Consider the following 27,933-nt stretch of genomic DNA (forward strand, 5'->3'; position numbering starts at 1 on the left):
TAAAAGCGAAACGATAATTTCATGTAAGTGTTGATGCTCACTTAAAAATAAATAAATACACCTCTGGCATGTCCCCATAACCAATATATATATATATATATATATATATATATATATATATATATATATATATATATATATCACATAAATATTACACTTTAATAAAACTCGAAGACTCAGGTTTCAGACGAAATAACCAGCATTTCGAATGAAAAACCAATTTTCGTACATTTAATTAATCCAGACTACAATTTCATGTAATCACTCGATATTGGAACATGAATATTAGAGATATTCGGTAATTTTGAACGCACTTCATTTAAGACATCGTCTGCACCTAAATTCTTTAAACAATAGGCAAGTTCTTCTCCGCATTTTTCTGCCTTAATGAACTCATCAATATATAAACTGTTTATAACAACACCAGATTTTGATACTGTATAGGAAGGCGGTTTATTTTGGTCAGTTAAAATGTTTACTTGCAAGGTCGTGGAAACTGTGCTATCTAAAAAACGACTTCCATCCGCATTTAAAACTATGCCTCTTAAAGAATACTAAAATGAATAAATCGTTTTTTAAGTTAATAAAAAAATGTATAAATATTTTTTTGTAAAAAAAAAATTAACATAAAAACATACATTATTTCCACTAAATTGAGAATGACACGCGATCGGTGTACTGCACCCACCATTCTGAAAGATTTAAAAATTGCACGTTAACTTTTATAAAATTGCACGTTATCTTTTATAAAATTGTGCATAATTTTTTAACTTCTTAAATAAAAAGTAATATAAAACATTATTTATTTATAAACAATTCATTAAACTATAAATACAACAGCGTTTTTTATTATCGTAATCTCTTTTATTATATCTTTTTAAAGCCAATTTTTTAAGTTTTTTTAATAAATACAAAAGGTTGCATCTGAACTAATAGGCTTCGTAAAAATGTAACTCAAAGTTTGGGGTGGAAGCCATAAAAAACCCAAACAACTTAAGTTGTTTAAGTTTTTAATGATAATAAAGTTAATTCAAAGCTATATTTTAAAAAATTCAATCGAACCATAAATTTACAAACCATTGATAGAGCAGAGTAAAAATAAGTAATGTAAGTTCAAAACCTGCTAATTTATGTTAATTATGTTAATTAATGGGTCTTTATACAATCTTATGGTATATAAACTACCATTTTTGCATTAAGTTTTTTTTTTAAATATTTGAAGTTGTTTAAAATGTTTTGTGTCCATTTAATCCAACGTTAGATACCAACGTTAAAATTAGCGTACTTTTGTCAGTCTTCACCAATAATTTCATAAAATACGTACAAAAAAAAGGCCCACTGATCATTGTTATTTGGTATTTTTAAATCTTCACAACTTAATTCTACAACACTATCTATCAACAAACTCTGCATAACAAAAAAAATATCCTGTATATTAAAAACAATATAATAAGCTTGATACCCAGAGACGTAGGGTGGATTTGAACCCTATCAATAGTCTAGTACCGCATAATATCTTTATTGAGTACTAATGAAAAACATTAGCAGTCTGCAAAATGTGTACAATTGTGTACTCAAAACATTTCTAAAAGTTGGGTCAATTCTCGAAGCCATGATTTGCAGATATCAAATTAACAAAGTCATTATTGACATGTTATAAAACAAATACATTTGAAAAAATAAATTTGCGGGCGCATTAAATATTTTCATTTATTCTGAAAAAAAAACTAACCTGAGGTTAGAAAGACTAATTTAGTTTAAATTAGTTGCAAAAAAATTAAGCCAGAAATGACAAATAGTGCATCACCAGGAATCGTATTTAGTAGAGATTTCAAGAATATTCGGTATTTGGCTACTTTTTTTACTATTCAGTATTCAGCGGAATATTAAAAACTATTTGGCCGCATACCGAATACCAGATTGTAACAAAAAACCGGATAAAAACTTTTTTTAATTTAAATATATAATTGACATATTTGATTCTTAAATCTAAGGTGGTAGGTTATGATAAAAACATTTTCATTTTTTGATGATAACAAAAGATTGCAAATTCCTCATAAATTATACATACATTTAAAAATAGCCCTTCACTATGTACACTGCCACCGGCAAATATTATGATAATTAAAATGTTAAGAAAATTTTAACAAATTCTGTTAGGATAATTTATTTGGCTTGCTGACCACAAGTAAGGGTTTGTTGATCAATTTAAGCCAACAATTTCATGTAAAAATTAATTTCATTTGCAATCGGGCTTTTTTTTATGTCTTCATATATGTATATTTTTTGTAGAGATTTGTTTGATCATTTTCATTTACATTACTTTTTCTAACAAAGTCGAGATGAATCATCACCAGTGCTACTAAGTACAGGTGATGGTTCATTGTTGTCAATCAGCCTTTCAATGAGAAGGATTAATCCTTCGCTGACATAATCTTTCTCAAAGCTCTCAGAGTTTTGCTCGTTATGTTTTAAGTAATACCTTAAAATTTGTTTTGAAATGTGCATCAATAAAAAAGGCTACCATATAATCGACATTCCCATTTAAGTTAAACCATAAGTTAAACCCATTAAAGTTCAGGTTGTAGTGAAGATATGATTTTTAATAATTTTAGAGTTCTTTGTGCTATGTCTATCAATAGACATAGCACAGAAGGTGCTATGTCTATTGATAGACATAGCACAATTTAGAGAAGGTGGACAATTTGGGCTGAATTGTACTGTGTCTAAACTAATCTTTTTTGGAGAGATACTTTTTTTAAGGTGTACATGTAGTGATGTTCCATATGTTGATAGTTTAACTTTACTCTGTTTTTCATCCCTAATAACTGTTTTTATAATTTTTAATGTTACCTGTTTAGATAATTTAAATCAGAAGTGAAAGATATACCTAAGCTAGTTATTTTTGTAATCTTTTTGAATGTTCTGAAGAGTATGACACTTTTATACATAATAGAGATGGGAATCGAACCCTTTTTTTAAACTTCGGGTCCGGTTCGGTTCGGTTATATCTAATGTTCGAGTTCGGTTCAGTTCGGTCTTAAGCACAGTTCGGGTTCGGTTCGGTATCAACACAACTGTTTTTTTATTAGTTACAAAGCTTTACATCCACAATGATAAAACACAAATAAATTAAAGTAATATTAAGTAGTTAAAGCATTGCAAATAACTTGAATAATAATAATTTGCAATGCTTTTATACTGCAACTTCAAAAGTTCAAAAAACAATGCAGTTGCTAATAGCTGCAGTTAAAGTGCACAAAACATTAAAGCAGTAACTTTCTGAACACAGATAACGGTAGCTTAAGTAGCTTACTGTCACTCTAGTAATCAGGGCTGCATGTTGTATTTGAGAAATATCAGCATTTCCAATGTTTCTGGGTTTAGGCGAGCCCTGCGCTCACTCATCGTCACCCCACACACTGAAAACACTCTTTCACTGGCAGTACTTGTAGCAGGAATAGCCAACAACTTTCTACCAATCAATGCCATCGTCGGAAGCTTATGTTCACGGTCATTGTCTTTCCAGAATTGCAATGCATCACACGCTGTCACAAGCAGTGCCAAGTATTTGTCAAGTTCATGTCTTGTGTCATTACTGTCGGCCTTAGACAATGGAGTGGCAACTGTTTTTAAGTCTGCCAGCAAATCATGCGATTCAAGATCAGCTTTATTCTTCTTTACAGGAGGCAGCTGATCTGAATGACTGCATTCACTAAAGCTGTCTATATCTGTATTGCCTGAGTCCTTTCGTAACACCTGATTTGGTGAAGAAGAAATAATTTTGTCCACCATACTACGCATTTCTGAATAAACAAAATTGCGATCGTCTGTGTTGACAAAAGACAAGTATTTGTAAGAAGGAACAATAAGTGTTGATAGCTTGTGCAAAGGATGAATAACATACTTTTCATTCAAACTGGACAGAAAAACTGCCTTCAAATCACGCATATTGTCGCTGTCTGAACCATTGATCTTACAGACTGATCGAAGATAAAAAATTGGCCATACATCAGGGGACGTCGGCACATTGTCATGTGACAATTGTACAGTAGTCTTGTGAAAGAGATGCAAAAATTCTACAACGTCATGCAACAATTTTTCATTAACGTTGTTCAGTTGCTCAAGTTTGTCAAACTGCTTTGAATCAGCAAGAATTGACTTGACATGATCTAACTGGCATGACAGTGATTGCAAAAGAAAAAATTGACTGTTCCAATGAGTCGCAACATCCTGTTTGAGAGTGTGATTTAGTTCCTGGTTTTTCCCACTATGTTTAAAGTAGCCCACCATTTATTTTGAAGTCTTGATCATTTCATGAACTAAATTAGCACCAGGGGATTTCAAAGCTTTTTCAACAGCTAAATTAAGATTATGACCTGTACAACTAAGTCTAACATCGTTGCGATAAGCCGACTTCATATTATTCCCATTATCAGTCACAAATACCAAATTGTCACTTTTTATAGTCTGAGGGAAAAGTTTTTTAAGTATTTCAATTGTCTTTGCTTTTATGGCAATGCCAGTCTTAGACTCACTAAACTCAAACAATTCAACACACTTACTTATAAGGCAATAACTGCTGTTAATGTAATGTGCTGTAAAAGTTTGATAAGAGTATTTTAGAATGTCATTGGTCCAGTGATCAGTTGTTATTGCGATATGAGTAACCCCAGCAAGTTCATCTTTCAGCTTTCGAACACATTTGTTGTAGAACTTTGGTAGTAGTGTCTTAGACATCGTTGTTCGATCACACATAATATCCTCAAGTTTCACTGATCCATACTTCGATCCAATATCAATCATTGTTTGAGCAAAGTGACGGAACCCATCATCCTAAACACACGAAAATGGCTGAATGTCTTTTGCAATCATGTAAAGGGCTGCACGTTGAGCATATTCACAAATGTGTTTAGGAACCTGTAAAGTATAAAGCAATAAACAATAGACATTAAACACATAGCAATACATAGTGGCCTTTTTTTTTTGTACTACAAAAAACATTGTATTTCTAAAATATTGCTAACAACTTGTAACAAATATATTTTGCTATCAATGGTAGCAAGTGAAAAGTTAAAACAGTAAATAGGAAAAAGCAAGATCCGCAAACTATATTTATTAACCTCTGTCTTTTTAGGTAAAAAGCTTGTCATTTTTAATTGTCCAATTTCTGAACTGATCTTATTGATGTGTGATGTATTATGTCTTTGTAAAGTTGTAGTATGACCAATTGGCACTGACAACCATAATCCACACTGCTTACAAACGGCAAACTCCTTGACAACCGGTTGATCATAACATGATTACTCACAGTTATACAAAAATCCAATAAAGTGTATTATAACTAAGGTCAATTGACTCTATTTAGCATTTGATATTCAATTAATTATCAAACCTGAATGCTGCTCAGTTTGGCATTGTGTGCAATATGCAATGCCTGAGAGATGCAGGTGATTATTGATTTATTGAAATATTTATAAAACTAAATAATTTTATATGCAGTAAGTATAGCTACAAACCTCATCCCCAACTTCAACGCAACGGAAGCGTGTCCAGCATTCACTCTTTGTCCATGATGCAGGTACTAAGCGAGCCGCTCCGTCTGTTATCAATTTCTCCAACACTTTTTTAGTCCATTTACGAGTTAATTTACTGTTACTCATTATGTAATTATGTATTATGTAATACTACAATATTATGTAATTATTGCAATCATTAAATACTAAGATATGAATAAAAACTCAGAACATTAACAACACCTCAATATTGCAAATGTTTAGAAACAACATTTCCATTTTGGTTGGTAATGTTATGAATTGTAGACTTATCGCGAGGTTAGAATTATTTTGTTCTATTTCCCATTTTAAACGTTGGGAGAAAATTTTTCATTTTTTTCTAAAAGTAAAAATTACTTAAAATTTTAGCTAGTTTTTAAAGAAATAATAACTTATGCTTTAAATAATTTTGATTTAAACAAATTATTTAGAAGAAATTTAAAAATTAAAATATATTTTAAAAGTAATTATTAATTACTAAAATTACTAACTCATTTTCTTCCAACACTTAATATGAGAGATAGAACAAAATAATTCTAAACTCGTGGTATATTATACATTAGGTAATGAATTATGTTATGTATGTTACACATTAGGTAATGTAGCATGTTATGTATTGTAGTGATGTGCGATTTGCAAAATTTTCACTTTTTCAAGCCTCTATTTAGCTTGGTTAGGGCAAGAACAGTTGGTTTGATTCGGCTCGTTCACAACAGTTTTAAAGTTCGGGTTCGGTTCGGTTTAGTAACAACTAAAGTTCGGGTTCGGTTTGGTTCTGTCGTAGATAAGGTTCTAGTTCGGTTCGGGTTCGGTTCGTTTCCCATCTCTAATACATAACTATAGCTAAAGAAGTAACAATCAACAAATAATGCGTGCTGTGACATGGTCTCGTCATAAATGAAAAAAAAAACATCTATTTTAATGAAGCAACTTGGAACCTTCAAAATCAACTGTATCACCAAATATTCAGCATCTGAAAATTTGGTGCTTTGGACGAGTGCCTTGAGGAATATTTGGTTTTTGGCATAATCACTATTCATAATATCTCTAGTATATAAAACTCAAGAAAAAGATTGGATGTCAAAGGAAAGTTTTGTAGATTGATTCAAACATTTCATTAGAGATGTTAAACTATTAAAATAATTTAAGGCTTTGTTAATACTCCATCACCATGTTACACCCAAAAAAATTTTTTGCAGCTATATATTTAGTACAGAATCCAGAAGTGCATATGGTATTGTTACCTACTCATACTACACAGACTGCGGATGTTGCATTGTTTGGAATACTTGGTACACAATGAAGAAATGGATGTATATGTAGAAATGGATGCGTTTAAATATATGCAACCAATTACAACTAAGGAAAACGCAGAATTATTAGGTAAGGCATACATCTTGTTCAAATCAATTCATTAAAAGTTCCTTGATACTTTTTTTTAACCACTTTTATTTCACTGTGTTGTAAGTATGTCCAATTTACAACAACAAAATGTTTCAGACTCAGAAGCTTATTTGAGCACCTTCCAATTAACAAGACCTTTTTTTTTTAATAACATAACCCGCCTAACATTTTGTGAAAATGCGATCAATAAGTTACTAGATTTCTATAAATTGTATCTTGTGATACAAGTTACACTTGGATCACGAGAAATAATTTATTAATTTTTTTTTTCTCATTTTGTCTAGATTTAATTAACTTATACTTTAATATGTTTGATTAAATATAATCAAAGTGATTTGATAAATATAATCAATATGATTTGATTAAATATAATCAAAGTGATTTGATTAAATATAATCAAAGTGATTTGATTAAATATAATCAAAGTGATTTGATTAAATATAATCAAAGTGATTTGATAAATATAAAAAAAAAATAAAGAAAAAATTATTTTCTTCTTTCTTTAGTCCAATTGAAGAAAAAGTTTTAATTAATTAATATAAAATAATAAATTATTTTAAAAAAGACTTTTTTTAATAATTATTATACTCATAATTATTTTTTAAATAATAATTTAATTTTTAATAAGAATTATTAATTAAAAATTTATTTTTAATTAATAATTTAAAGAATTATCAATTAAAAATAAATTTTTAATTAATAATTCTTATTAATGGCTTTCTAATTTTCTTTGTTTCAAAAAAACAGAAACTTTGAATATAAAGAATTTAAATAGAATTTAAAAGTTGGTTGTATATATTCAACCAACTTTAAGTTCTATTGTGTCAAATCTATTGTCAAACTACCTGTGAATCATTATTAATTATATTTTAAAATATTAGTTATATTTTAAATAATTTAAAAATATTTTTAATGTAATGTATTTAGTTGCTTACCAACTAAAAACTTAAGTGCTCAAATTGATAATTCTTTAAATTATTAATTAAAAATAAATTTTTAATTAATAATTCTTATTAAAAATTAAATTATTATTTAAAAAATAATTATGAGTATAATAATTATTAAAAAAAGATTTAAACCAAAAAGTTGGTTTATACTCAAGTTGTTGCATATATTTAAATCTTTTTCATATCAGTTTTAAAGAAACATAACAAAATTTGTTTTGCTTCATATTGGTTTTATCATAAGCGATATTTTTTACTGATATTTTTTACATAAGCGATATTTTTTACTGATATTTTTTACATAAGCGATATTTTTTACTGCTTATTTGAGAAAATGCTCAACAAATATATATGTATCTAATCATTTTTCCTAAAAACATCGATTTGAATATAAAAATTGATTTGCATATAAGATTGAAAATATTTAAAACAAGTAATACTTAAAAAAAAAAAACTTGAAAGATATAACAAAAAAGATATAAAAAGTAAAATTACCAAGGTCCTCATAAAACAACGTTCAGCCACACAAGCCAGTAAAGTTTCCATATCAGTTAATTGAGCAAGAATTGATATTATATATTTATCATCATTGCGAACCTCCACAGTTATAGCACCCTGTAAATTAAAAATTATATAACAAATATTAAAAATAATATAACAATATTAAAATAAAATAAACATAAACAATAAAGAATATATTTTATGAGACGAAAAAACCACAATGTAAGAAATCTTTGCTGTTAATAGAATGTAATAAAAACATTACATAACTTTTCAAGTTTATCCAAAAGCACTATTAGATTCTGATAAAAACTTTATACCCTTCAACAAAATTGATTATCAGATTAGTATTTAAGAATAAAGATATACACATAACTTTTTCAAATAAGTTGTCTTGCCATGCCTGAAGCATATAAGTAAAAAAAACTGCATTGGGAGAAAAAGTTATCAGTTATTTTTTGAAGACTTTTTGTATAAGTGTTTTGTACATAAGTTTTTTTATAAGTTATTTAAAAACCATAGAAGGACATTATAAGTAACTGCAAAATATTTTTATTTTATTTTAAAATATCTATTTTTTTAACAATATGTTTTTTCTTCTTTCTAGAATAGCAGGAAATTTTCGAATATATAAAAATTATTATTTGTAAAACAAAATTTTAAAATTAACATTCTTAATAATATTAAATTTAACTATTTTTTATTGATATGAAGTCTATTCAAATAGATGTCACTTCTTATTGCATTATTGGACATTAAAAAATTCAAAAAATTAATTAATTGCACAAAACATATTAAGACTAGAAAAACATAATACAAACAATATGTGTAATGTATAACTATACCTGACCAATTGCATAAAGACATTCATTTTCTGACAAAATCTAAAATTAAAAAAATATAATTTAATTATTTCCTAGAAAAAAAAAGAAAAAAAACCCCTGAAAGGTCAAGTCTGTAAAATGTTATACTTGTCCAATTTTCTCAGTCCATCCCATTCGATCAACGCCAGCTTTTGCTAAAACAATTGCATCATACAAAGATTCTTCTTCTAACTTTTGGAGGCGTGTGTTTAAATTACCACGCTAACTCAAAAATAAGGAGCATAACTTGTTGTAAAAAATTGATATTAGGTAGTAAATAGAAAAACAAAGAATATAGAAAAACAAAATATATACAATAAATATGCAGCAAGCAAAAGTTTTATTTTTTAAAGCAAAACTTTTCACAAACTTTCTAAAATCAGCTTAAACCTTTATTAAATATCTTTACATCAAATATCTTCTAAAATCAGCTGAAACCTTTATAAAATATCTTCATATCAAATAAATTCATAATTATTTAATAACAATAACATGAATCATAAAAATGATAAAATGTAATGACTGATTATTGTAATGATTTTTTTTTTAATTTATCATTTGTAAAAACAAAATGATTTGTTGCAAAAGAAAAGAAATAAAATGTGCAACCTTTCTGATCAGTTTTATATTCTTATATTTGAAATGACAAAACAAATTGCGTAAAATTATTTCATACTTATTAAAAAGTCTAAATCTTAATTTGCATTAAAAAAAATTTTTAAATAATTAAAATTTTGATAAAAAGTTATCATTAAAATCATTAAATGTAAGTTTTTCAATAAAATACAGTTAGCATATGATAGCATATTCGTTTTTATTTAAAACAGCATAATAGAAACAATGCATTAAGTTAACTATATTGATGAGAACATCCTGAGGAATGTTATATCAACATTAGCCAACCAAAACAACAAAATAATATTTGTTGGTTGGTTTTCTACAAACCAACTGCTGTTTGATGTACAACCAAAGATGTACACAAAAAGAATATTTAAAACCCACTTAAGATTTTTAATTTTTTGTTTTTAAATATAATCCTTAACAGATCAAACACAATGCTTTGACATTGATTTGTCTGAAAAAAAGACTTTTGACAGGAAAATTTTTTTTTTTCGTCTTTCACATACTAAAATTTAGTCCTGATTCTTTTTCAAGAGAAAGTTGAATTTGAATCTTTCTGAACTGCAACAGAACTAAATTAATTTAAGGACAATAGGTGATAATTTCAGCTAAATAAAGTTTGAAAAAAGTTACATTAAAAAAAAAAACTTCAAAATTTTTATACACTACTATATTTAAAAAGATTTTATAAGTTACTGACTTTAAGAAAAAGCTATTATCAAAAAATTATTAAAAAGCATTATCAATAATGTTTCATAAAATTAATCAAAAATTATTTTTATGTGATGTTATAATTAATAAAATAAAAGCATAGAAACACACACACAAAAAAAATAGCATTAAGAAAAATAACATTTATGCTAAGTGGCTAAGTGAAAAAAACTAAAAGAAAAGGGTTTTTGGCTTGTGTGTGCCTTGGCTAAGTGAAAAAAACTAAAAGAAAAGATACAACACTTTGAAATGTAAGTTTATTATATTTTCTTTTCAATTGTGCAACCCTTCGTAGAGAACTTGTTCCAATAATACTAATATTATAAAGAATATAATAACAAATCAAAATCTGTTTATTCTAAAAAACAACTTAAAAAAAAATTCTTTAAAAACTAATAAATAGCATAGCAGCAACAAGTCTTAAATGTTTAGAGGTATATAAAAATAAATTTTTTTCTTTTTAAAGATACAAATATCGAAAAAATGTTTATTGTATTTTAATAAGCAGGTGCATTTTTCCTTGGTTAAATTGTGATTAATTAGTAAATTGTAATCAATTTTTTCGTTTTGGACAGTCAATTTTGTTAATTTTTACCTTCATAATAAGTGAAAAAAACTTAATGCTTTTAAATTCATAATAAAAAACTAAATCACTTTTATAATAATAATTTGATATATAATCTTTATCTTTTTTAAAAGAAAACTCACAATTAAAAGTAAACAACATTCAAACTAACTGCTAACATTTAAACAACTGGCATGTATGGAGATTTTTATTAAATTAAAAATAGAGGTTGATAACATAAAAGTAAATTTAAATATTTTTAAACTTATTTTTTTTTAGTTTATTTTTAGTTGAGTTGATTAGATTTTTATACAACTTTTTGTATAAAAATGTAATCAACTTGAGAGTTTTTTGCGCTTGTTTAGGGTTAGATGTGACATTTTATAAACATACATTATTTTAATAAAGTATTAAAAGGAGAACCATACAGCAATAATCCTCCACCAAGAGTCCAAGTATATTAGTCTCACATGTCTAATTTTTTAAAATTTAATATAAAAAATAAACACTATTATGCTACCTTTTGGAAGGTCTAAATAATAATTAAAAGAAAAAACCTATTTTCTGGAAGATCAGCCAACTTTTTACCATTATGTTTAGGATGAAATATAATACAGTCACGTGGATCATCTCTCCTAAAAAAAAAAAAATTTTAATCACACATGTCATTTTAAACAAAATCAAATTAAACTTAAACTTAAGTTTTTTAATTTGAAATACAATCCACAAGTTACATATCCCAACATATTCTTAGTACATATTCTTAGTACATATAAAAAATTACTTATAAATAGTGCTAATAGCCATTCCTTGAGGCAATGTAGTAGGTAAGTCTTTTAAAGAATGAACTAAAAAGTCGACTCTAGAAAAATATTAAAATTTTTATTTCGTAAAAAATTTGTTCATAGAAGTATTTACTAAAAATATCTATACCTTTTCTCTGATAATGCTAACTCTAAATCTTTAGTGAACAAACTCTTTTCACCAATCTATAAAATGTCTCCATTCTATTTAAACTGCATTTTTTTTTGCTTATTTATATATAACACATATTTTTTTAATATAATAATATATATTAAATATATTATAATTAGGCATTTTATTTTTGTCTAATATCAAAATAAATAAAAAAAAGAAGCCAAAACTGCTTTATAATATCAACAAATTTTTAATTATTTATAAAAATGGATTTTATAACATCTCTAACCTTTGGAAGAGCAATATGTAATATTTTGTCGCCAAGAGTGTCCATTGTTTCTTAAAATTAAAATAATATACACAAATATATACTTTTAATCAGACTCGATAAACAATGGAAATCTTCTCAACAAAAAAAGTTTACTAAAATAAATTGTCAGTTTTTGATCAAAGCTTAATATATTATCAGCCATCCATCATGCTAAAGCTTTCATTTTGTAACCATAGCACTAAATTCCTAACTTTAATTACTAGATACTGTGAAGATAATTGAAAAATACAATAGCCTTTAATATTCATTAAGATAAATAATAAAATTATTTATTTTCATGTTGAATTCAATTTTTCGAATAATCAAAACTTTTACAAAAATTTTTTTTTTCGGAAAATAAAATTTTTTGCAACAAAATAAAAAAAAAAAGCACTTGAGTTAGCCAAATAATATTCTATGGAGATTTTTTTACTCCATAGAATTCAATTCCAGTGTAGTATGAAATTGTTTTTAATAATAAATTTTTACTCAACAGTAAAAAATTTTCTATTATACTTATATTCACTAGTAAAAATTTGTATTAAATTTTTTACTGTTATAGTAGATTTTTACTCCCCACATAAAATGTAAATCTGGAAATACGTTCTTTTTTGTCACTACTATTAACTCAATAGTATTAACAAAATACAACCTGATCAAAAAAAAGATTTTTATAATCAGGTTCAAACAAACTGGAATCTTTAAAATGTTTAAAAATATTAACTCAATTAAATATTCGATATACCTTAATTATTTTTATGTACAAAGCCTTCCCAGGAAAAGCGTGCGGTCCAACGGCTAGTTGGCCCACATTTCAAATAACATTTCTAGATAACTTGACCACATTTTTATATAGTAAGCATTTTAAGAATTTGCGGCAAAATAAAGCTATATGAAACTACAGAAAATAAAGCAGCAATACTCAAAGAAAGGAAATACTTTACAAAATAGAAAATCTAAATAAAATAAGCTAAAATAAATTTAAAATTAAAAAAAAAAATTTTGTTAAAGAAAAAAAAGGGCATTTGTTATTTTCCACTACCAAAATTGATATAAATCGAGGAAAAAAGCAGATAAAAAAAGGAAAGAAAAAACGCAGATTTTTTAAATGTTTTTGCTAAACTTTACTGTTTTTATCAATGCAGAGGAAAGTCAGAAAACTAGTTTGTGAAATATATTTTTTATTTTTTAACAAGTTTTTCACGTAAAAAAATAAAAGGTCATTAATACTAATGTTCAAATAAAAAATATTTTAGTTGTTTTCACTAACCCCAATAAATAGTGAAATAGTGTGCACTTTTGTTGGGTTCTCCAAATTGTGTATTTAAATATCTAAATTTAAGTTTCCTGAACTATTGTTACTAATGATGATCCAAAAGCTTGTGGGCAAAACAAACTTTTCATTTAAATTTTAAATAAAACAATTTGGTAAAATGGTAAAACAATTTTTTGTTGTTGCTAGTGCATGTTAACTTATTGAACTTTTTTAACAAAATTTTTAGGAGCCTATATGAAACTTTTTTTTAAGTTTTTAAATAAGTTTTTCAAACAGAGCAATCATTATGTTCATTATCTCTAGTAATTCGTATTAACGTTGGAAATTGGGCAATATAAAAGAAACAATTTCAGACATGCATCAAATGTGGGAAATACATTTATTAAAGAAACCGTGTTATTCTTTTATTTAAATTATTCCATCATTACAAAATTTATTAATCAAATAATATATTTTACAAATAAATAGCAACTTATTTTCTTATTTTCCTATTATATAAGTATTGAGAAAAAACGTCTATATAGCAAAAACGTTTTTAAAAGCAAAAAGATGTCAAAACAAATAAACGCAAGAAAAAAATTAACAAAGCTTCTCATAGTTCTAGCATAGCAAATTATCTTTATTGACTGATAAAAAGTGTAAAGTTCATTATCTCTAGTAATTCGTATTAATGTTGGAAAATAAGCAATATAAAGGAAACAATTTCGAAAAAAATCAAATGTGGTAAATACAACTATAAAAGACACCATGCTATTCTTTTATTTAATTTCTTCTGTCATTGCAAAATTTATTAATATATTGCAACATAATAAAAGGGGAGCTTTGAAAAGAAAAAGTTAGATTAGAATAAGATGTAAGAGAGAGAAATCTTTTGAAAACAAGTATATTTATTACTTAAGTTTTGTAACTTAACTTTATGGTTGTTTTGATTAACTTTATAACTAAATTTAGTGTGATGTACTTTATGTATAAAGTAAATCACACTTAATTTAACTTTAAAATAGAAGGAGGAAATTATTGGCTTATTTTATAAAGTAATCTAAATTCAAAAGCACTTCATTTTGAATAAAAATCTCAGCACAAAAGAGCAAATGATTTTACTTCTATTTAAAAGTAAAATTTAGCATGACATACTTTATGGATGACCCTTAATAAAAAATTCAGAAAAAAAAAATTTAGTCTATATTTTTAAGAATGACCAAAAAGAGCTAGAAAAAAAAAAAAAAAAAAAAGTCAAAAAAAAAAAAAAAAAGCAAAAACATTTTTTTTAAGCAATTGCAATATGCTTAATTTGAGTTCTGTAAATTTGTTGTTGTTATTTGTCAAAACTATTTGCAAAATATGCAGTCGCAATTTTTTATGAATATAAATAAGTTTTTTAATAACTTTTACATTATCTAATTATTAAAAATAAGAATTTAATGTTATGGTATATAAAAAATAAAAAACACAGGATGCCATCATGTTCAAAAAAACTTTTATCAAAATCTGACAGTTTAATTACTTATTACAAATTTTTTTATGTTGAAATGATTTTTTCACCTTACTTTAATTAGTGGTAAATATTTATGGATAATTAAAAATTAATTAAATATTTTTACTATTTAATTACTTAATTAGTATTTATTTACTTAATTAGCTTGCAACCACTAATATATAAAGTATTTAAATAAAAAACATATGGAAAAACATAGAGAAAACACTGGGGAATAAACAGAAAAAAAATCTTCTGTCAGCTTCTTGCTCAACCCAACTTCATCAGTGTTCTATTTAAATCTTTTCTTTACTTCCTCCAAACTATAAGTCAACCCAACTTCATCAGTAATTGCAAGTAACTACTTATTAAGAGAATAGAAAACATAAAACTGTAAACTGTATGAGTCAGGAAAATATGAAGTCGAGAGAGAAATCCAAAATATCGATATTTAAAAAAAAAAAAACTAAACCAATAAAACTTCTTTGAGCATGAAAAAACAGTTACAGTAAAAGGATGCTGAATAATAAGGCACACAAAAATTTATTTTGGTATGCGGAGCAAGAGAGAGTACAAGAGACAGTGAAATTATAGTTTCTACACATTTCTACACATCTACAAATACCATGATAGTATTTGTAGGAAAAGAAGCTACCTTAGGTTTGGCCTAAGATAAAAGGGGATTTTTAGCAGATGATAACTTAAACAATGGCAGATCATGAAATTCATTCATGAACTGTCATTGCAATTCACTGTTATGTTTCTCATCAACAAAAAAAGATCTAATTATTATTATTATTTTTTTTAATAAATTATTTAATTAATTTTTTTATCTTTAAAATTTTATACCAAAAAACTAATTTTATTATTAAATTTTAACTTAACAATAAAAAAAAATATATTTAAAGAAATTTATTTGTTCGCAAAATAGACAAACTGTTTTTTAATTTTGCTGTAAGTTTTGGAAAAATGTTAACAAATTATTGATCATAGATTTAAAGTTTTTAAAAACCTTTATGGATGAAAAACCAAGAGCTAAATGGCTAAATAACCAAACAACAACAAAAAAATCTTTATTTTTTAAAACTGTTTAGCAGGGATGCGGAGTTCCAAAAAGGACTCTGGATTTGAAAGTAACAAAAAGATTACATTATCCTAGATTTTGGTATTCAAGAGCTCTAAAAATATAAATAAGTTTATGGACTACTAATAGAAAAAGAATTAAAACTTTTAGGTTAGAAGAACAATCATTTTTTGAACCCGGAGTCCTTAAGTATTATAGCGGCAAGGACTCCGGGACTCCAGGCTTAAAAACAATAAGTTTCAAGACATTAAATGTCATGAATTTTTTTCTTATAGCAGATCATAAGTCAACAAACATGTTTAGAGCTTCTGGACACTACAGACTTGAAAAACATAGAGATATAAAGCCAGAGTCCTTTTGGGACTCTGCATCCCTGCTGTTTAGTCAAAAAAATTTCATTAAAATCTATAAAAAAAAAACTTAGTATGAATGTTATATGCAAGTTTTTAAACATATTTAAATATTAGAGTGCAGAAAACATTCACTTTAAATACAAAAAATTAATTTATATATTAATAGTATAAACAGCAAATTAATTTGTTTTGTTGCAATAAAAGTACCTATAATGCACTCAACATCTTTTTCTTTTTGACACAAAGCTGCAACAATTGACTTTGTTTGAATAACAGCAAGCTAATAAAAAAAATTTTTTTTCTGAAAATTACAGCTTGTAAGAGAAAAAAAAAAAAAAAAAAAAGTAAAAATATTTCAAGTAAAAAAGCACATATTTAAAAAAAAAAATTATTTTTATGCTTACAGTACCACATATTTATTATACAGTACCAAATATTTTTATGATTACAATACCATATACAAACTTTTTTAAAATTAAAAGTTATATAACAAATTATTTGTTGATAAGGTAATTTTACACTAACACTAAACCCCTGTTGAATTGTTAAACTAGAGTCACAAATACATATATGCAAAAATATGTATAAATATAAATACATAAAAATAAAAATCAGGGCTCGAAATAATGTAAAAAAATCTAATCGCGATTTTTTTGTTGCTCATAACCCCTCCTCCACTCCCGCCCGAGGGGAGGGGGCATTATTTATTTTAACTTATTTATAATAACATATATAATAAGTCTCATTTTTGCATAAGATGTCATAACATTTACGTTCAACGGTTGCAAAGTAGCTTTAGTTATAATTTACATTATTCCTATTATTATATTGCATTAAATCTAACGGCTGTATTTTTGTAAAATCGACGAACTTGATATAATCTTCTTTTAATTAATTATTTCATTTTCTATTTTATTTACATATTTTAAACTGTTTAAAACAACTAGAATATTTAATTTTCTATAAATTTTTAACAGTAAAAAAATTATTTAAAACTCTAACAAAACAATCTATAAATTTGAAACAGTTATAAAAAACTATTAAAAATGACGAAAACATTATCATGATAAAATTTTAAAACTTAACGTTTTTACGAAAACCCGCACAATCACAAACAAGAATGATAATTAAATTCTTATTAAGTAAGTTTTCTTATCTAAGTAACCTTATCAAATTCCCATGATATTTCTATCTATTGCTTTTTCATTCAATGTATTTTTATCATTCAATAAAATAAAGCGAAAGAAAAAAATGTGTCTAAATAATAGAATCTTTTACGATCTAATACTTTTTTTTGATTTTTGATTCAAGTTTTGCCAAGTAATACGCAATATTAAACTTTTTCCGTAAAGAGTCAGCGTCTTTTACGGCCATTTAACGTAAACCACGCCCAATCGGAGTATTATGAATAACATGGTTAGATAATGAGCCTGAACCTAATGTTGTTTGTTGATGAATTCACGTGGCCTCTTTATGTTGCGCACTGCTTAAGTGCAATGCCAGTGAATCTTTTTTTATTGATATTGCTCCTGGTTTGATCCAGGCCATGGAAAACAATTTTGTTTGACTTATCCGTTTTTCAAATTGTTTACATAAACTGCATCTTAATCTTATAACTTCATTTCCATTTAAATAGTATTCTAACTTGCAATTAAAATATTTTTCCCACTTTTTAACTGTAGATAATCTGCATCTGTGGTCCTTATTTGCATCCATTTATCGCTATTAATTTAAAATTAGTGTACTAACAAACTTTAAAGTTTTTTTTTAATAACTATTTAGAGTCTATACTGCCCCACTATTCTTCGCAAAATAAACTTAAAAAAATATCATTAAATTTGTTCATAATGAATGAGCTAAATCGGAATAAAGCCCTTGAGAATTCGAGTTAAGAAAGTGACTTTTCAATCAATTACCTTTTATTTCTTTTTTCAATCAAAATCTTTTATTTCTTGATAGGTAGGTATTTAATCGGTTGTTTTTTATAAATTTTTCCTTCCTTAAACAATCGGTCTTTTTCCTGCATTTGAACATTTTTGTTAATTGATTTTCTAAATCTTTTATTTTTCTTTCTTTTACTTTATGCTCCGCTTAAAAAAAAAAATTATCGTTACAGAAGTCACTGTAGTTTTATACTGTAAAAGAACACTAAATATTCGCAAATAGAGTATCAATCTACTAAAATAAAAAAAGAATAATCACGGAAAAAAGAAAGATCCCGAAAAAATTGTAAGAAAAAACTAATCGCAAAGGTGCGAAAAGTAATCGTGATTTGCGTGAAAATACATAAACATATACACTAGACAAATACATGTGTAAAAGTACTCACTAAAACCTGCTTCATTGTTGCATTGTAAGATATGCTTTTTGTTGAGTTTAAGCAAGAGATGGTGTCTTAATAAAAATACTCTAACTAACTAATCTTTTGTAGAATGCCATATAGGCAAACTTGCTAACTAACTACTCTTTTGTAGAATGCTACATAGGCAAAGGACTTTAGGTAAGCAAAAAATTTAAATTGACCAACCTTGCACCCCGTCTTTTAATAAGCTGATGTAGATATAAATCTAAGTTACATTGTTTCTTACTTAAGGCAAAAAAGCAAATACTTGACACTAATCATACAATTCTGATTGTACTTTTGTTACAAACTTATTACCAAAGTTCTGTTCACTCCATATATGAGTATAGCTCTTTTTTTGTTTGTTAATTCACCTCACCAAAGTCAAGAAGGCCACTACAGACAAGGACACTACTTAATTGTTGTTACAACCCTCTCCCAACTCTATAACTCTCTCTATATATGTATTGATTAATTGTGTCATTTATGAGGCAGTTGTGCCTCATAAATGACACAATTAATCAACTATGCGCTACAACAATAAAGGAAAAATTCTTAGCTTTAAGCTAATTATTTGGAACTTTTAAATTAAGTTTGATTATTTAATTGAGGCACTTTTAAATTTATAAATATAGAGTAAAACCGGGTCAAATCACAAACCATATCATTCCACACACTGATCGAAATTATCAAATAAACGGATATGGCTAAAAATAAATAAATAAACACACATATATATATATATATATATATATATATATATATATATATATATATATATATATATATATATATATACATATATAGTTCTGTATTTAGTTAGTTTATTTAGATAGTTCTGTATTTAAATATATATATATATATATATATATATATATATATATATATATATATTTAAATACAGAACTATCTCTCTATTTGAATTGATAAAATTTTATGCCGATTCAACTCCATTTTTTTCATTTTTGTACAACTTTAACAAGGAGTCAAAATTTTTTATATACTTTTTATTGTTGCAAACAAAATAGCGCTCGAACCGAAACTGATATAAAAATAATTTTAGCACTATATTGCTGGAAGTTTAATTTTAATTCTGATAGTATAATTTTTATGCAGCTAGAACAAAAAGTTAAATCAAAAATCAAAAAAGTAAAAAAACTCTTTTTTCTGATAAAACTCCACACTCGATTAATAACTTAGTTTTTTGCAAGGACTAAGCGCTTATCTAACTAACTTAGTGTTAATTCCAGTTTAATTAAAAATGAACTATATGATTATATTAACAAACAACTATGTTATTTGTTATTATAATCATATACACCAAATATTCAATTTCAAAATCAGGTTGGATGAAGCATGATACGTTTATTGAATAGCTGAAAGAATTATTTATACCCGAAACTGAACAAATTGGTGGTAGTCATACTTTAGTATTAGATAGGCATACATCTCACATAACTTTAGAAGCGGTATTGCTGTGCAAAAAATACAAGATAATTTTGATTTGTCTACCAAAGCATTCTTCACATATTCTACAACCATTGGATAAAGGTGTCTATTGTCATGTCAAACAAGCATCGAAAGAAATTCTTACAAAGTATTACAAAGACTCAAAATGTAAGAATTTAGATAAACAAAAATTTCCACTGTTTACCACTCTTAAACTGCTGTACAAGAGTGGTAAACGTTTTACATGCTTGCATGCAAATGCTGGTTTCCTAAATATAAGTTGTGTTAAAAAAAATAATAATAAAAAAAGTTAAATTTAAAAAATTCAATGTTTTCTTATGTGTACGGTTTTATCAGAATGTCGCATAAAACTGCACATTTTTTTTCTTCTTTACAACTAATATTTTTGATAATTTTAATATTATTTTTTTAACATACATTTATATTATCTTATGTAGTTTTTCATTACCTATCTAATAAAAAAAAAAAAAAAAAAAAAAAAAAGAAAAAGTTATTTAATTTTTATTGATAAGTGTGCAGTTTGACTCGGTTTTACTCCATTAGTTTTATGCTTTTATTTTTGCTGGCTTATTCTTTATTTATTTTATCATTTGTTAAGTTAGTTTCTCTTTTCAGTTTATGGCTTATTTTTAACTTTCTTTTTTAATTAGTTTGTTTTTTTCAACGCATTTTTTAAAACACATAAGTTATCAATTAGAGCTGTACCGGATTCCGGCTCCGGCTGAAATCTGGCCATTTTTACAAATCCGACCTAAATCTGGCTCCGGCAAAAAGTTTTGAAATCTGGCCACATTTTAGCCGGATTTCTAAATTTTGGTCAGTTATTTATTACATCTTTTTTGCTTTTATTTATACAAATCAATGTTCTTTGTAATTCTGTATTCTATGTACTCCATGTTTGTAAAGGTATCTGTATTTATATTTCTTTACAATTCCTTTTCCCCTTTGAAGTTATCGATTCCATTCATTGCGACAATTAAAATTGGTAACTTCAGAGCAAAAAAAATTCAAAATTCGAAAAAATTAGTTGTTGAAATATTTCTGAAAGATTTAAATTTATAAAAATACATACTTAATTAAAAATTAAATTATTTAAAGTATTTAATTAATAAAACTACCTTATTAACATAATATAATATTTTCTTTGATAATTTAAATAAAATTTATTTATTATAAACAATCTTTAGAAGTAATTTGTTACTTTATTTTCGCTTATTAATCAAATCATTCACGCTTATTCAAAATATCAAATTTTTAAAGTTGTTTATTTCAAACATAATTAAGAATATAATATAAATAATTTTCTAACGTTTAGCTATATTTATGTTGAGATATTACATTCAACTACTTTGCAAAAATTGTATAGTCATTCATAAGATTTGTTTTAACTTTTTTTAACTAGATGGCAGGCAAAGGAAAAAATGATAAAAGCAGTCTAGTTTGGGAATTCTTCAAATTAAAGGATAGCGACAGCTCAAAATGCCAGACTCACAGAAGAAAGCTGAAACTGTAGCACTGTCAAATGCTAAGCCTAGTGCAACTGCCGCAACCAGTAAAGCCATGGTTCAGTACATAATTCCAGAACAAGTTGCATGCATGAAAATATGGGATATCAACAACAGCTCATCAATTAGAATTCACCGTGCCATTGCTAAGATGATTAGAACTGATATGGAACCGATTCAGGTTGTTCAGAAGACAGGCTTCGATAAACTGATGAGAGTTTTAGAGAGGCGGTACACTGTTCAATCACGGAAATATTTTTCAGAGCGATTAATTCCTGAAATAAACGATGAAGTGTGTGCTCAACTATTGGTAATACTAGATCCAGCAACTTCTCCATTTCTGTCATTTACCACTGATACATGGACATCAGGCAATACTGTGCAATCATTCATGAGTTTAACTGCCCACTGGCAAACAGAGCACTTTGAAAATATGAGCTTTGTGTTGGATTGTAAGCCACATCATACTGCCCCTGCACTGATGACTGCTTTTCAGCAGATGCTTGACAAATGGAACATTGACGTTGGACGCTGTCATGTCGTACTTCGCGATAATGCGGCAAACATATTGAAATGTTTCCGTGATGCCAACATAGATAGCCTTGGGTGCTTTGCACATACTATTCAGTTATGTGTACATGATGGCTTGCTCAACCAGTGGGCAGTATCAGATATAATAAGTATTGCTAAGAAATTAGTTAGTCATTTTAGGCATTCTTCGTCTGCGACTGGTCAGTTCAAGGAGCTGCAGGCTGAACTTTGTTTACCAGACCACCAACTAATACAAGACGTGAGTACAAGGTGGAATTCAACATTTTACATGCTGCGCCAACTATGTGAACAGCGTTGTGCATTAACTGTCTACTGTTCAGAAGTTGATAGAACTTATTACCCATCTGCATATCAATGGTCTGTGGCGGAGAATGTAGTTTGTGTGCTGGCTCCGTTTGAAGAGGCTACTCGTGAAGTTAGCTATGAAACAGCACATATATCACTGATTATCCCTATTGTAACAGCTCTGCAGAACCTGTTGAAAAATGAAGGCAATGATGCAGGTGTAAAGACTATGAAGTCAAGACTACTTAAGTCATTGGATGAGCATTTTAAAGGCATTGAGGAGAAACCTCTTTATACAGTGGCGACTTTGGTTGATCCACGATTTAAAACTAAATTCTTTTCATTACAGACAACACTGACAGCTGCAAAGGCAGCGGTTCTGCTTGCATTCAATAAAGTTACAGTGCAGAGGGTATCGATGCAAGATGAAAGTCAATCTGAGCATGCTAAGCAGCAGATTAACAAAATTGAAGAAGTTCCAGCAAAAAAAATCCGGCTGGATAATTCTTCAACATCATCATTACTCTGGCGATGTATTGATGAAATTGTTCAATCTACGTCAGCACCTGAACAACAATTGCCAACAAGCATTGAAACTCAGCTAAGCCAATATCTGGCAGAACCAGAAATAAATAGACTCGCTGATCCACTACAGTGATGGAGTAAAAATATGCAGAGATTGCCAGCTCTGGTGACAGTAGCTCGCATTTATCACTCCTTCCACATAATGCAGCTCGTCTAATATTTCTTAAGTACAATTCGAAACTGATCAAAGACTAAATACTATTTAGTCTTATGCATATAGATTAATTTAGTAAATAGAAAAAAATCGATTATCAATTATTTTGTTCTGTTATATTGTTTTATTTATATTGTTTGAAAATTTTTCCTTATTTTTTAAAAAAAAAAAAAAAAGTTTAACAGAAAAAAGTTGTCACTTGGTATTGAAAATGGTCACCATTGTTTACCATTTCAAACATTGTTTGATTTACAGGATTTCGGCTCCTGTAATTTGCTTTCAAAATCCGGCACCGGCCGGATTTGTCATTTTAAATCCAGCAAATCCGGCTCCGGCCGGATTTGGAAAAATTGAATCCGGTACAGCCCTATTATCAATATATGCAAAAAACAATGGCCAAGTTATCAAAAAAAAATTGGTTATATAAGAAGGCTTGTACTTCTAAAATTGAAAGCATGCAACATTAGGAAATACCATACAAAAGCATTTTAGCAAAAAATAGTATTAAAAAAGTATGCAATCAAATGTAGGGATAAAACCTTGTTATTGTTATTAAATAAATAACCATTAAATTATACTGTTTGTTCAAATAAAATTAAGTTTCTAAACTTTATATATTTTATATATACTTTGTCTATTAGCTAAGTTTGACTTGAATAATAAACTTCATTTTATTTTCATACACATTCAGCAATTTTATGCAAAAATTTTTATATTTTGGAATTTTTAAATTATCTTTTGATATCATTTATGTGACATTTATTCAAAAAATATAAAGTCGCAACAAAAAGCATTTAATCGCAATGGTGAAATAATTAATTTTTCCAAAGAAACAGATTGTTGTGCAATGTTGTGCACACGGCCTGAGACACGCAGTGAGACATGGCCTGAGAGCCAAGACAAGTTGCAGGCCTTGTTTTAAATAAAAAAATTCTTAATGCATTAGCCTAATATGAGTTTGACGGAATAAAATTATCTTTATTTTTTTATTTTTCATAGACACTAACTTTTTCAAATTACTGCAATAATATTAATTACTGTAAAACAAGTTAAATATTATTCAACTCGTTTTTTATTATTACTATTAAGGAATGTTTATTTTCTTTCAATTTTTTTAAAATAATTAAGTTTAATATTACATTTAAAAAAATGTTTGATATAAACAAATTTCTTTTCTTGATATTTGCATAAATGAATTAAAATATGTTAAATTTTTAAAAAATTATTATCTCTTAAATTTATAATTGCGGCTTTGCAACTAAAAATGATTTTTTATTAAAAAAAAATCAGCGAGTAAAAATTAAAAAACTACGTTAATTTATTTACTTTATTTTATTAAAAGTTTATTACTTTATTAGTGATTTTGTTGTGAAAGCAAAGATTATTTTTCTAAACACTATTTATTAAAATTATATTGTTGTATATATAATTTATTAAAATATAATCCATGCGCTTTAACTTGCTTTATAAAAAAAAAAAACTTACGTTTTGTGCAAATTTTTGATGCAGCCTCAGAAAACGTTTATTTAAAATTTGATTTTGAGTAAAAAAAAAAAATGTATTTGGAGGAAAACCGATAAATCACTTTCGATAAAAATGAACTTTAAAATAAAAGTTAAGGTAAACACAAGCATCAATTTTAATAAACTTAAATATATTTGTTTAATTAGAATCAAATTATATGTTTTTAAAATCAAAATTAAGTTATATATTTTTTATCAGAATAAAATTATATTTTTATTAAATTAGTTTTAAATTAAATCATATTATTTTTTATCAGAGTTAATTATATAATTATAATCTTTGCTTTGCTTTCAAGCATTAACGTTTTTCGAGTGAAAAAATCAATCATTACAATTAAACAAATAAATAGATAAAAATATAATATCATAATATAAAAGAAGGATAAAATGAAATTTAATTTTTTTTATTACTATTAATTTATTTTTCATTATTAAATAGAAATTTAAGTAAATTTTTTTTATTTACTTAAATTTCTATTTAACACAAGAATATTTATACAACAAAAGTTGTATAAATATTCTTGTGCTCTATTCAATATTTCTTTAATTTTTTTTTTTTCCTTTACATTTCGATTAATAACTTGTTATACAAAAAAAAAATTGTTGTTAACTATTGATGACATAAAAATCGTAAATAGTGCTTATATCTTATATAATTATCATTAAAATTTTTTTACATAATCAATATTTAACAGTTAACATTTTTTATAAAATCAATAACTTCTTTTATCTTAACGCTTATAGAATAATTTAAAAGTTTAAAAATGATAAAAAGTTGCTTCATGGAAATTGCTCTAGTCTTACGTAAAATTGCTTAACATGTACGTAAATTTTTTAAATTAAACCTAAATAAATTTATATCGATAAAACTAAAATTGTCATTTTAGTCAACGCTTGCTTTCTTCATTTTTCTTGGCTCTCAAAATTTTTATAATATACGCTGCAATGCAGTGTAAATTATAAAGATTTTATTTATTTCATGTATGATTAATTCATAATAGTTCAGTATATGTCATTGTGGATTTTTTTAATGCCTGTGGTATATACTTATCAATTTAATTTTTTTCTATGCCTGCTTTAAATCCTCCCAGATTTTCTTTGGTAGGCATAAAAGGTATCCTAGTCAGCCATAAGTTAAGAAGTAAAATAATTGTATGATGATAGGTAAATCTGAAAGAAGAATGAGGAGAAACTGACCACAAGAGTCAGAGACAAGATACAAATCAAGAAGGTAAAATAAATGATTTGGTTTGTCAAGACAACAAGTCATAAACTTGGTCTAAAAATGCATTGTAAATGATATCATTGTAAACAAAGCTAAATCTTAAATTGTCATTCTCTCTTGATTTAAAACTATAATTACAATTTATAATTTGCTTAAATAAAATAACTTGCAAAGCTTGTATTATTTTAGCATGAGAAAGCTGGTCATCTATATAAACATTCAACATCAGAAAGTTTGATGCATTTAACTACTTTTGACTGTTTAACATTTTAAAATGATTTTTTGTTAATATGTTTTTTTTATTACTACCGTGTTTTAATAATACTACTAGAAGTTAGTCTAAATGATGTCTTATTATAAATTGCTATAAGCTAAGACTAATTTGTGATTAAGAGCTAAAATCCATTTAAATTTACTCTTTAAAAATATTTGTTAAATGGTCTAATAAATTTAAGTTAATGTTAAACTTTTAAATATATTTTTTTAAGATTTAAAAAAAAAACTAACTAAAAAAACGAATAATTGATTTTCAAAAAAAAAAAAAAAAAATTAAATTAACTGACATAAATTTTTATGATTAATAAATAAAACATAAATAATAAATCTTAAAATGCAAGTAAATAATAACTTTTGGAATGAAATTTTATAAAAAAAAACTAAACAAAAATTTAATTTGAATTTTTTTTTTTTTTTTTTTTTTTTGCATAATTATCTAACAAAAAAGTATGCTTTTACATGTCCATATAAAAAATTGTACACTTTGCATGTTAATTGGGAACCCTGTAATATACCAAAGCAGAAAAAAATTAAAAAATAAAAATAAACTGTGTGTATATATTTCTTCTTTCTTTCTTTTTAATTAATACTCCATGCATAAATGATCTGATATACCATTAGGTATATCAGATCATTTAATATTTGTATTTTAAAATAACCTATTTTTAGCTCAAATAATTAAAAAATATGAATAAACTTATAACAAAAAATTATCAAATAATTACAAAATTTCTACAAAAATTAAGTTAACAGAAACTGGAAAGCAGACCTTGTTTTGATATTTGATGTAAAAGATATGTTAACTTCCTTAATAAACTTTATTTAAATTGAGCAATTAAGTTAAATATTCCAACATGTCTGTAAAAATAATGTTGGTCTATAAAATCATTTTTATATACTAACCTGACTTTTACGAGAACCAACCACAACTGATGTCTTTTCAGTTACTAAAGTATATCTTTTTTTAGATGCATCATTGTCTTCTGTTTCGTGATTTTTTCTTTTTAATAATTCAGACATTTATATTTACTAGATCTAATAATTAATAAATTTCAAGTAAAATTCAAGATGAAAATTAATTTTCTACGTAATTAATTTCTTATATACATATATTTATTATACCATATACATGAATAGAAATTAGTTATGTGCATTAAAAATAACATAGAATTCCATTAGAAATAGTTAAATCATAAAACTATGACCATGCTCAAAACTGTTTCCTCACACTTTTATACTATGAGATATAGGAGCAATGCTTTTTGTTATCATAAATTAATTTAACTTTGGGTTTGGTTTCCCAAAGGATACCCATTAACATTCTAAAAATACATATTAAATTTGCATTATGAAAAAAATCATAGTAAATAATGGCAAAATATTAAATAAAAATAATATCCAATAGTAGTAAAATATTAAATAAAAATAATGAATAAAA

At 26.1% G+C, this 27,933-nt stretch overlaps 1 protein-coding gene across 1 annotated transcript; it reads right to left on the reverse strand.

The window, feature by feature from the left end:
- On the reverse strand, positions 1-27,539 carry LOC100204272 (porphobilinogen deaminase). The gene is made up of 12 exons (XM_065788729.1): positions 27,399-27,539; positions 16,787-16,859; positions 12,372-12,421; positions 12,098-12,153; positions 11,949-12,026; positions 11,722-11,799; positions 10,838-10,913; positions 9,376-9,489; positions 9,250-9,288; positions 8,399-8,518; positions 639-692; positions 1-554 (listed from the first exon to the last, which is right to left on the reverse strand). The coding sequence occupies exons 1-12, from the start codon at positions 27,513-27,515 to the stop codon at positions 246-248; spliced, it is 1,164 nt and encodes a 387-aa protein (XP_065644801.1). The 5' UTR covers positions 27,516-27,539; the 3' UTR covers positions 1-245.
- Between the last annotated feature and the right edge of the window lie 394 nt (positions 27,540-27,933).

This window comes from Hydra vulgaris, chromosome 01, assembly GCF_038396675.1.
Source record: "Hydra vulgaris chromosome 01, alternate assembly HydraT2T_AEP".
NCBI classification, from domain to species: domain Eukaryota; kingdom Metazoa; phylum Cnidaria; class Hydrozoa; order Anthoathecata; family Hydridae; genus Hydra; species Hydra vulgaris.

Excerpts from the sequence above, each read along its gene's own strand:
- LOC100204272 (XM_065788729.1), bottom strand. The coding sequence starts at position 27,515 with ATGTCTGAATTATTAAAAAGAAAAAATCACGAAACAGAAGACAATGAT. Across the intron at positions 11,800-11,948 it reads GCTATTAGCACTATTTATAA|GAGAGATGATCCACGTGACT; the intron begins GTAATTTTTTAT and ends TTTTTTTTTTAG. Across the intron at positions 9,490-10,837 it reads AACTTACATTTCAAAGTGTT|CGTGGTAATTTAAACACACG; the intron begins GTATCTTTTCTT and ends TTTTTGAGTTAG.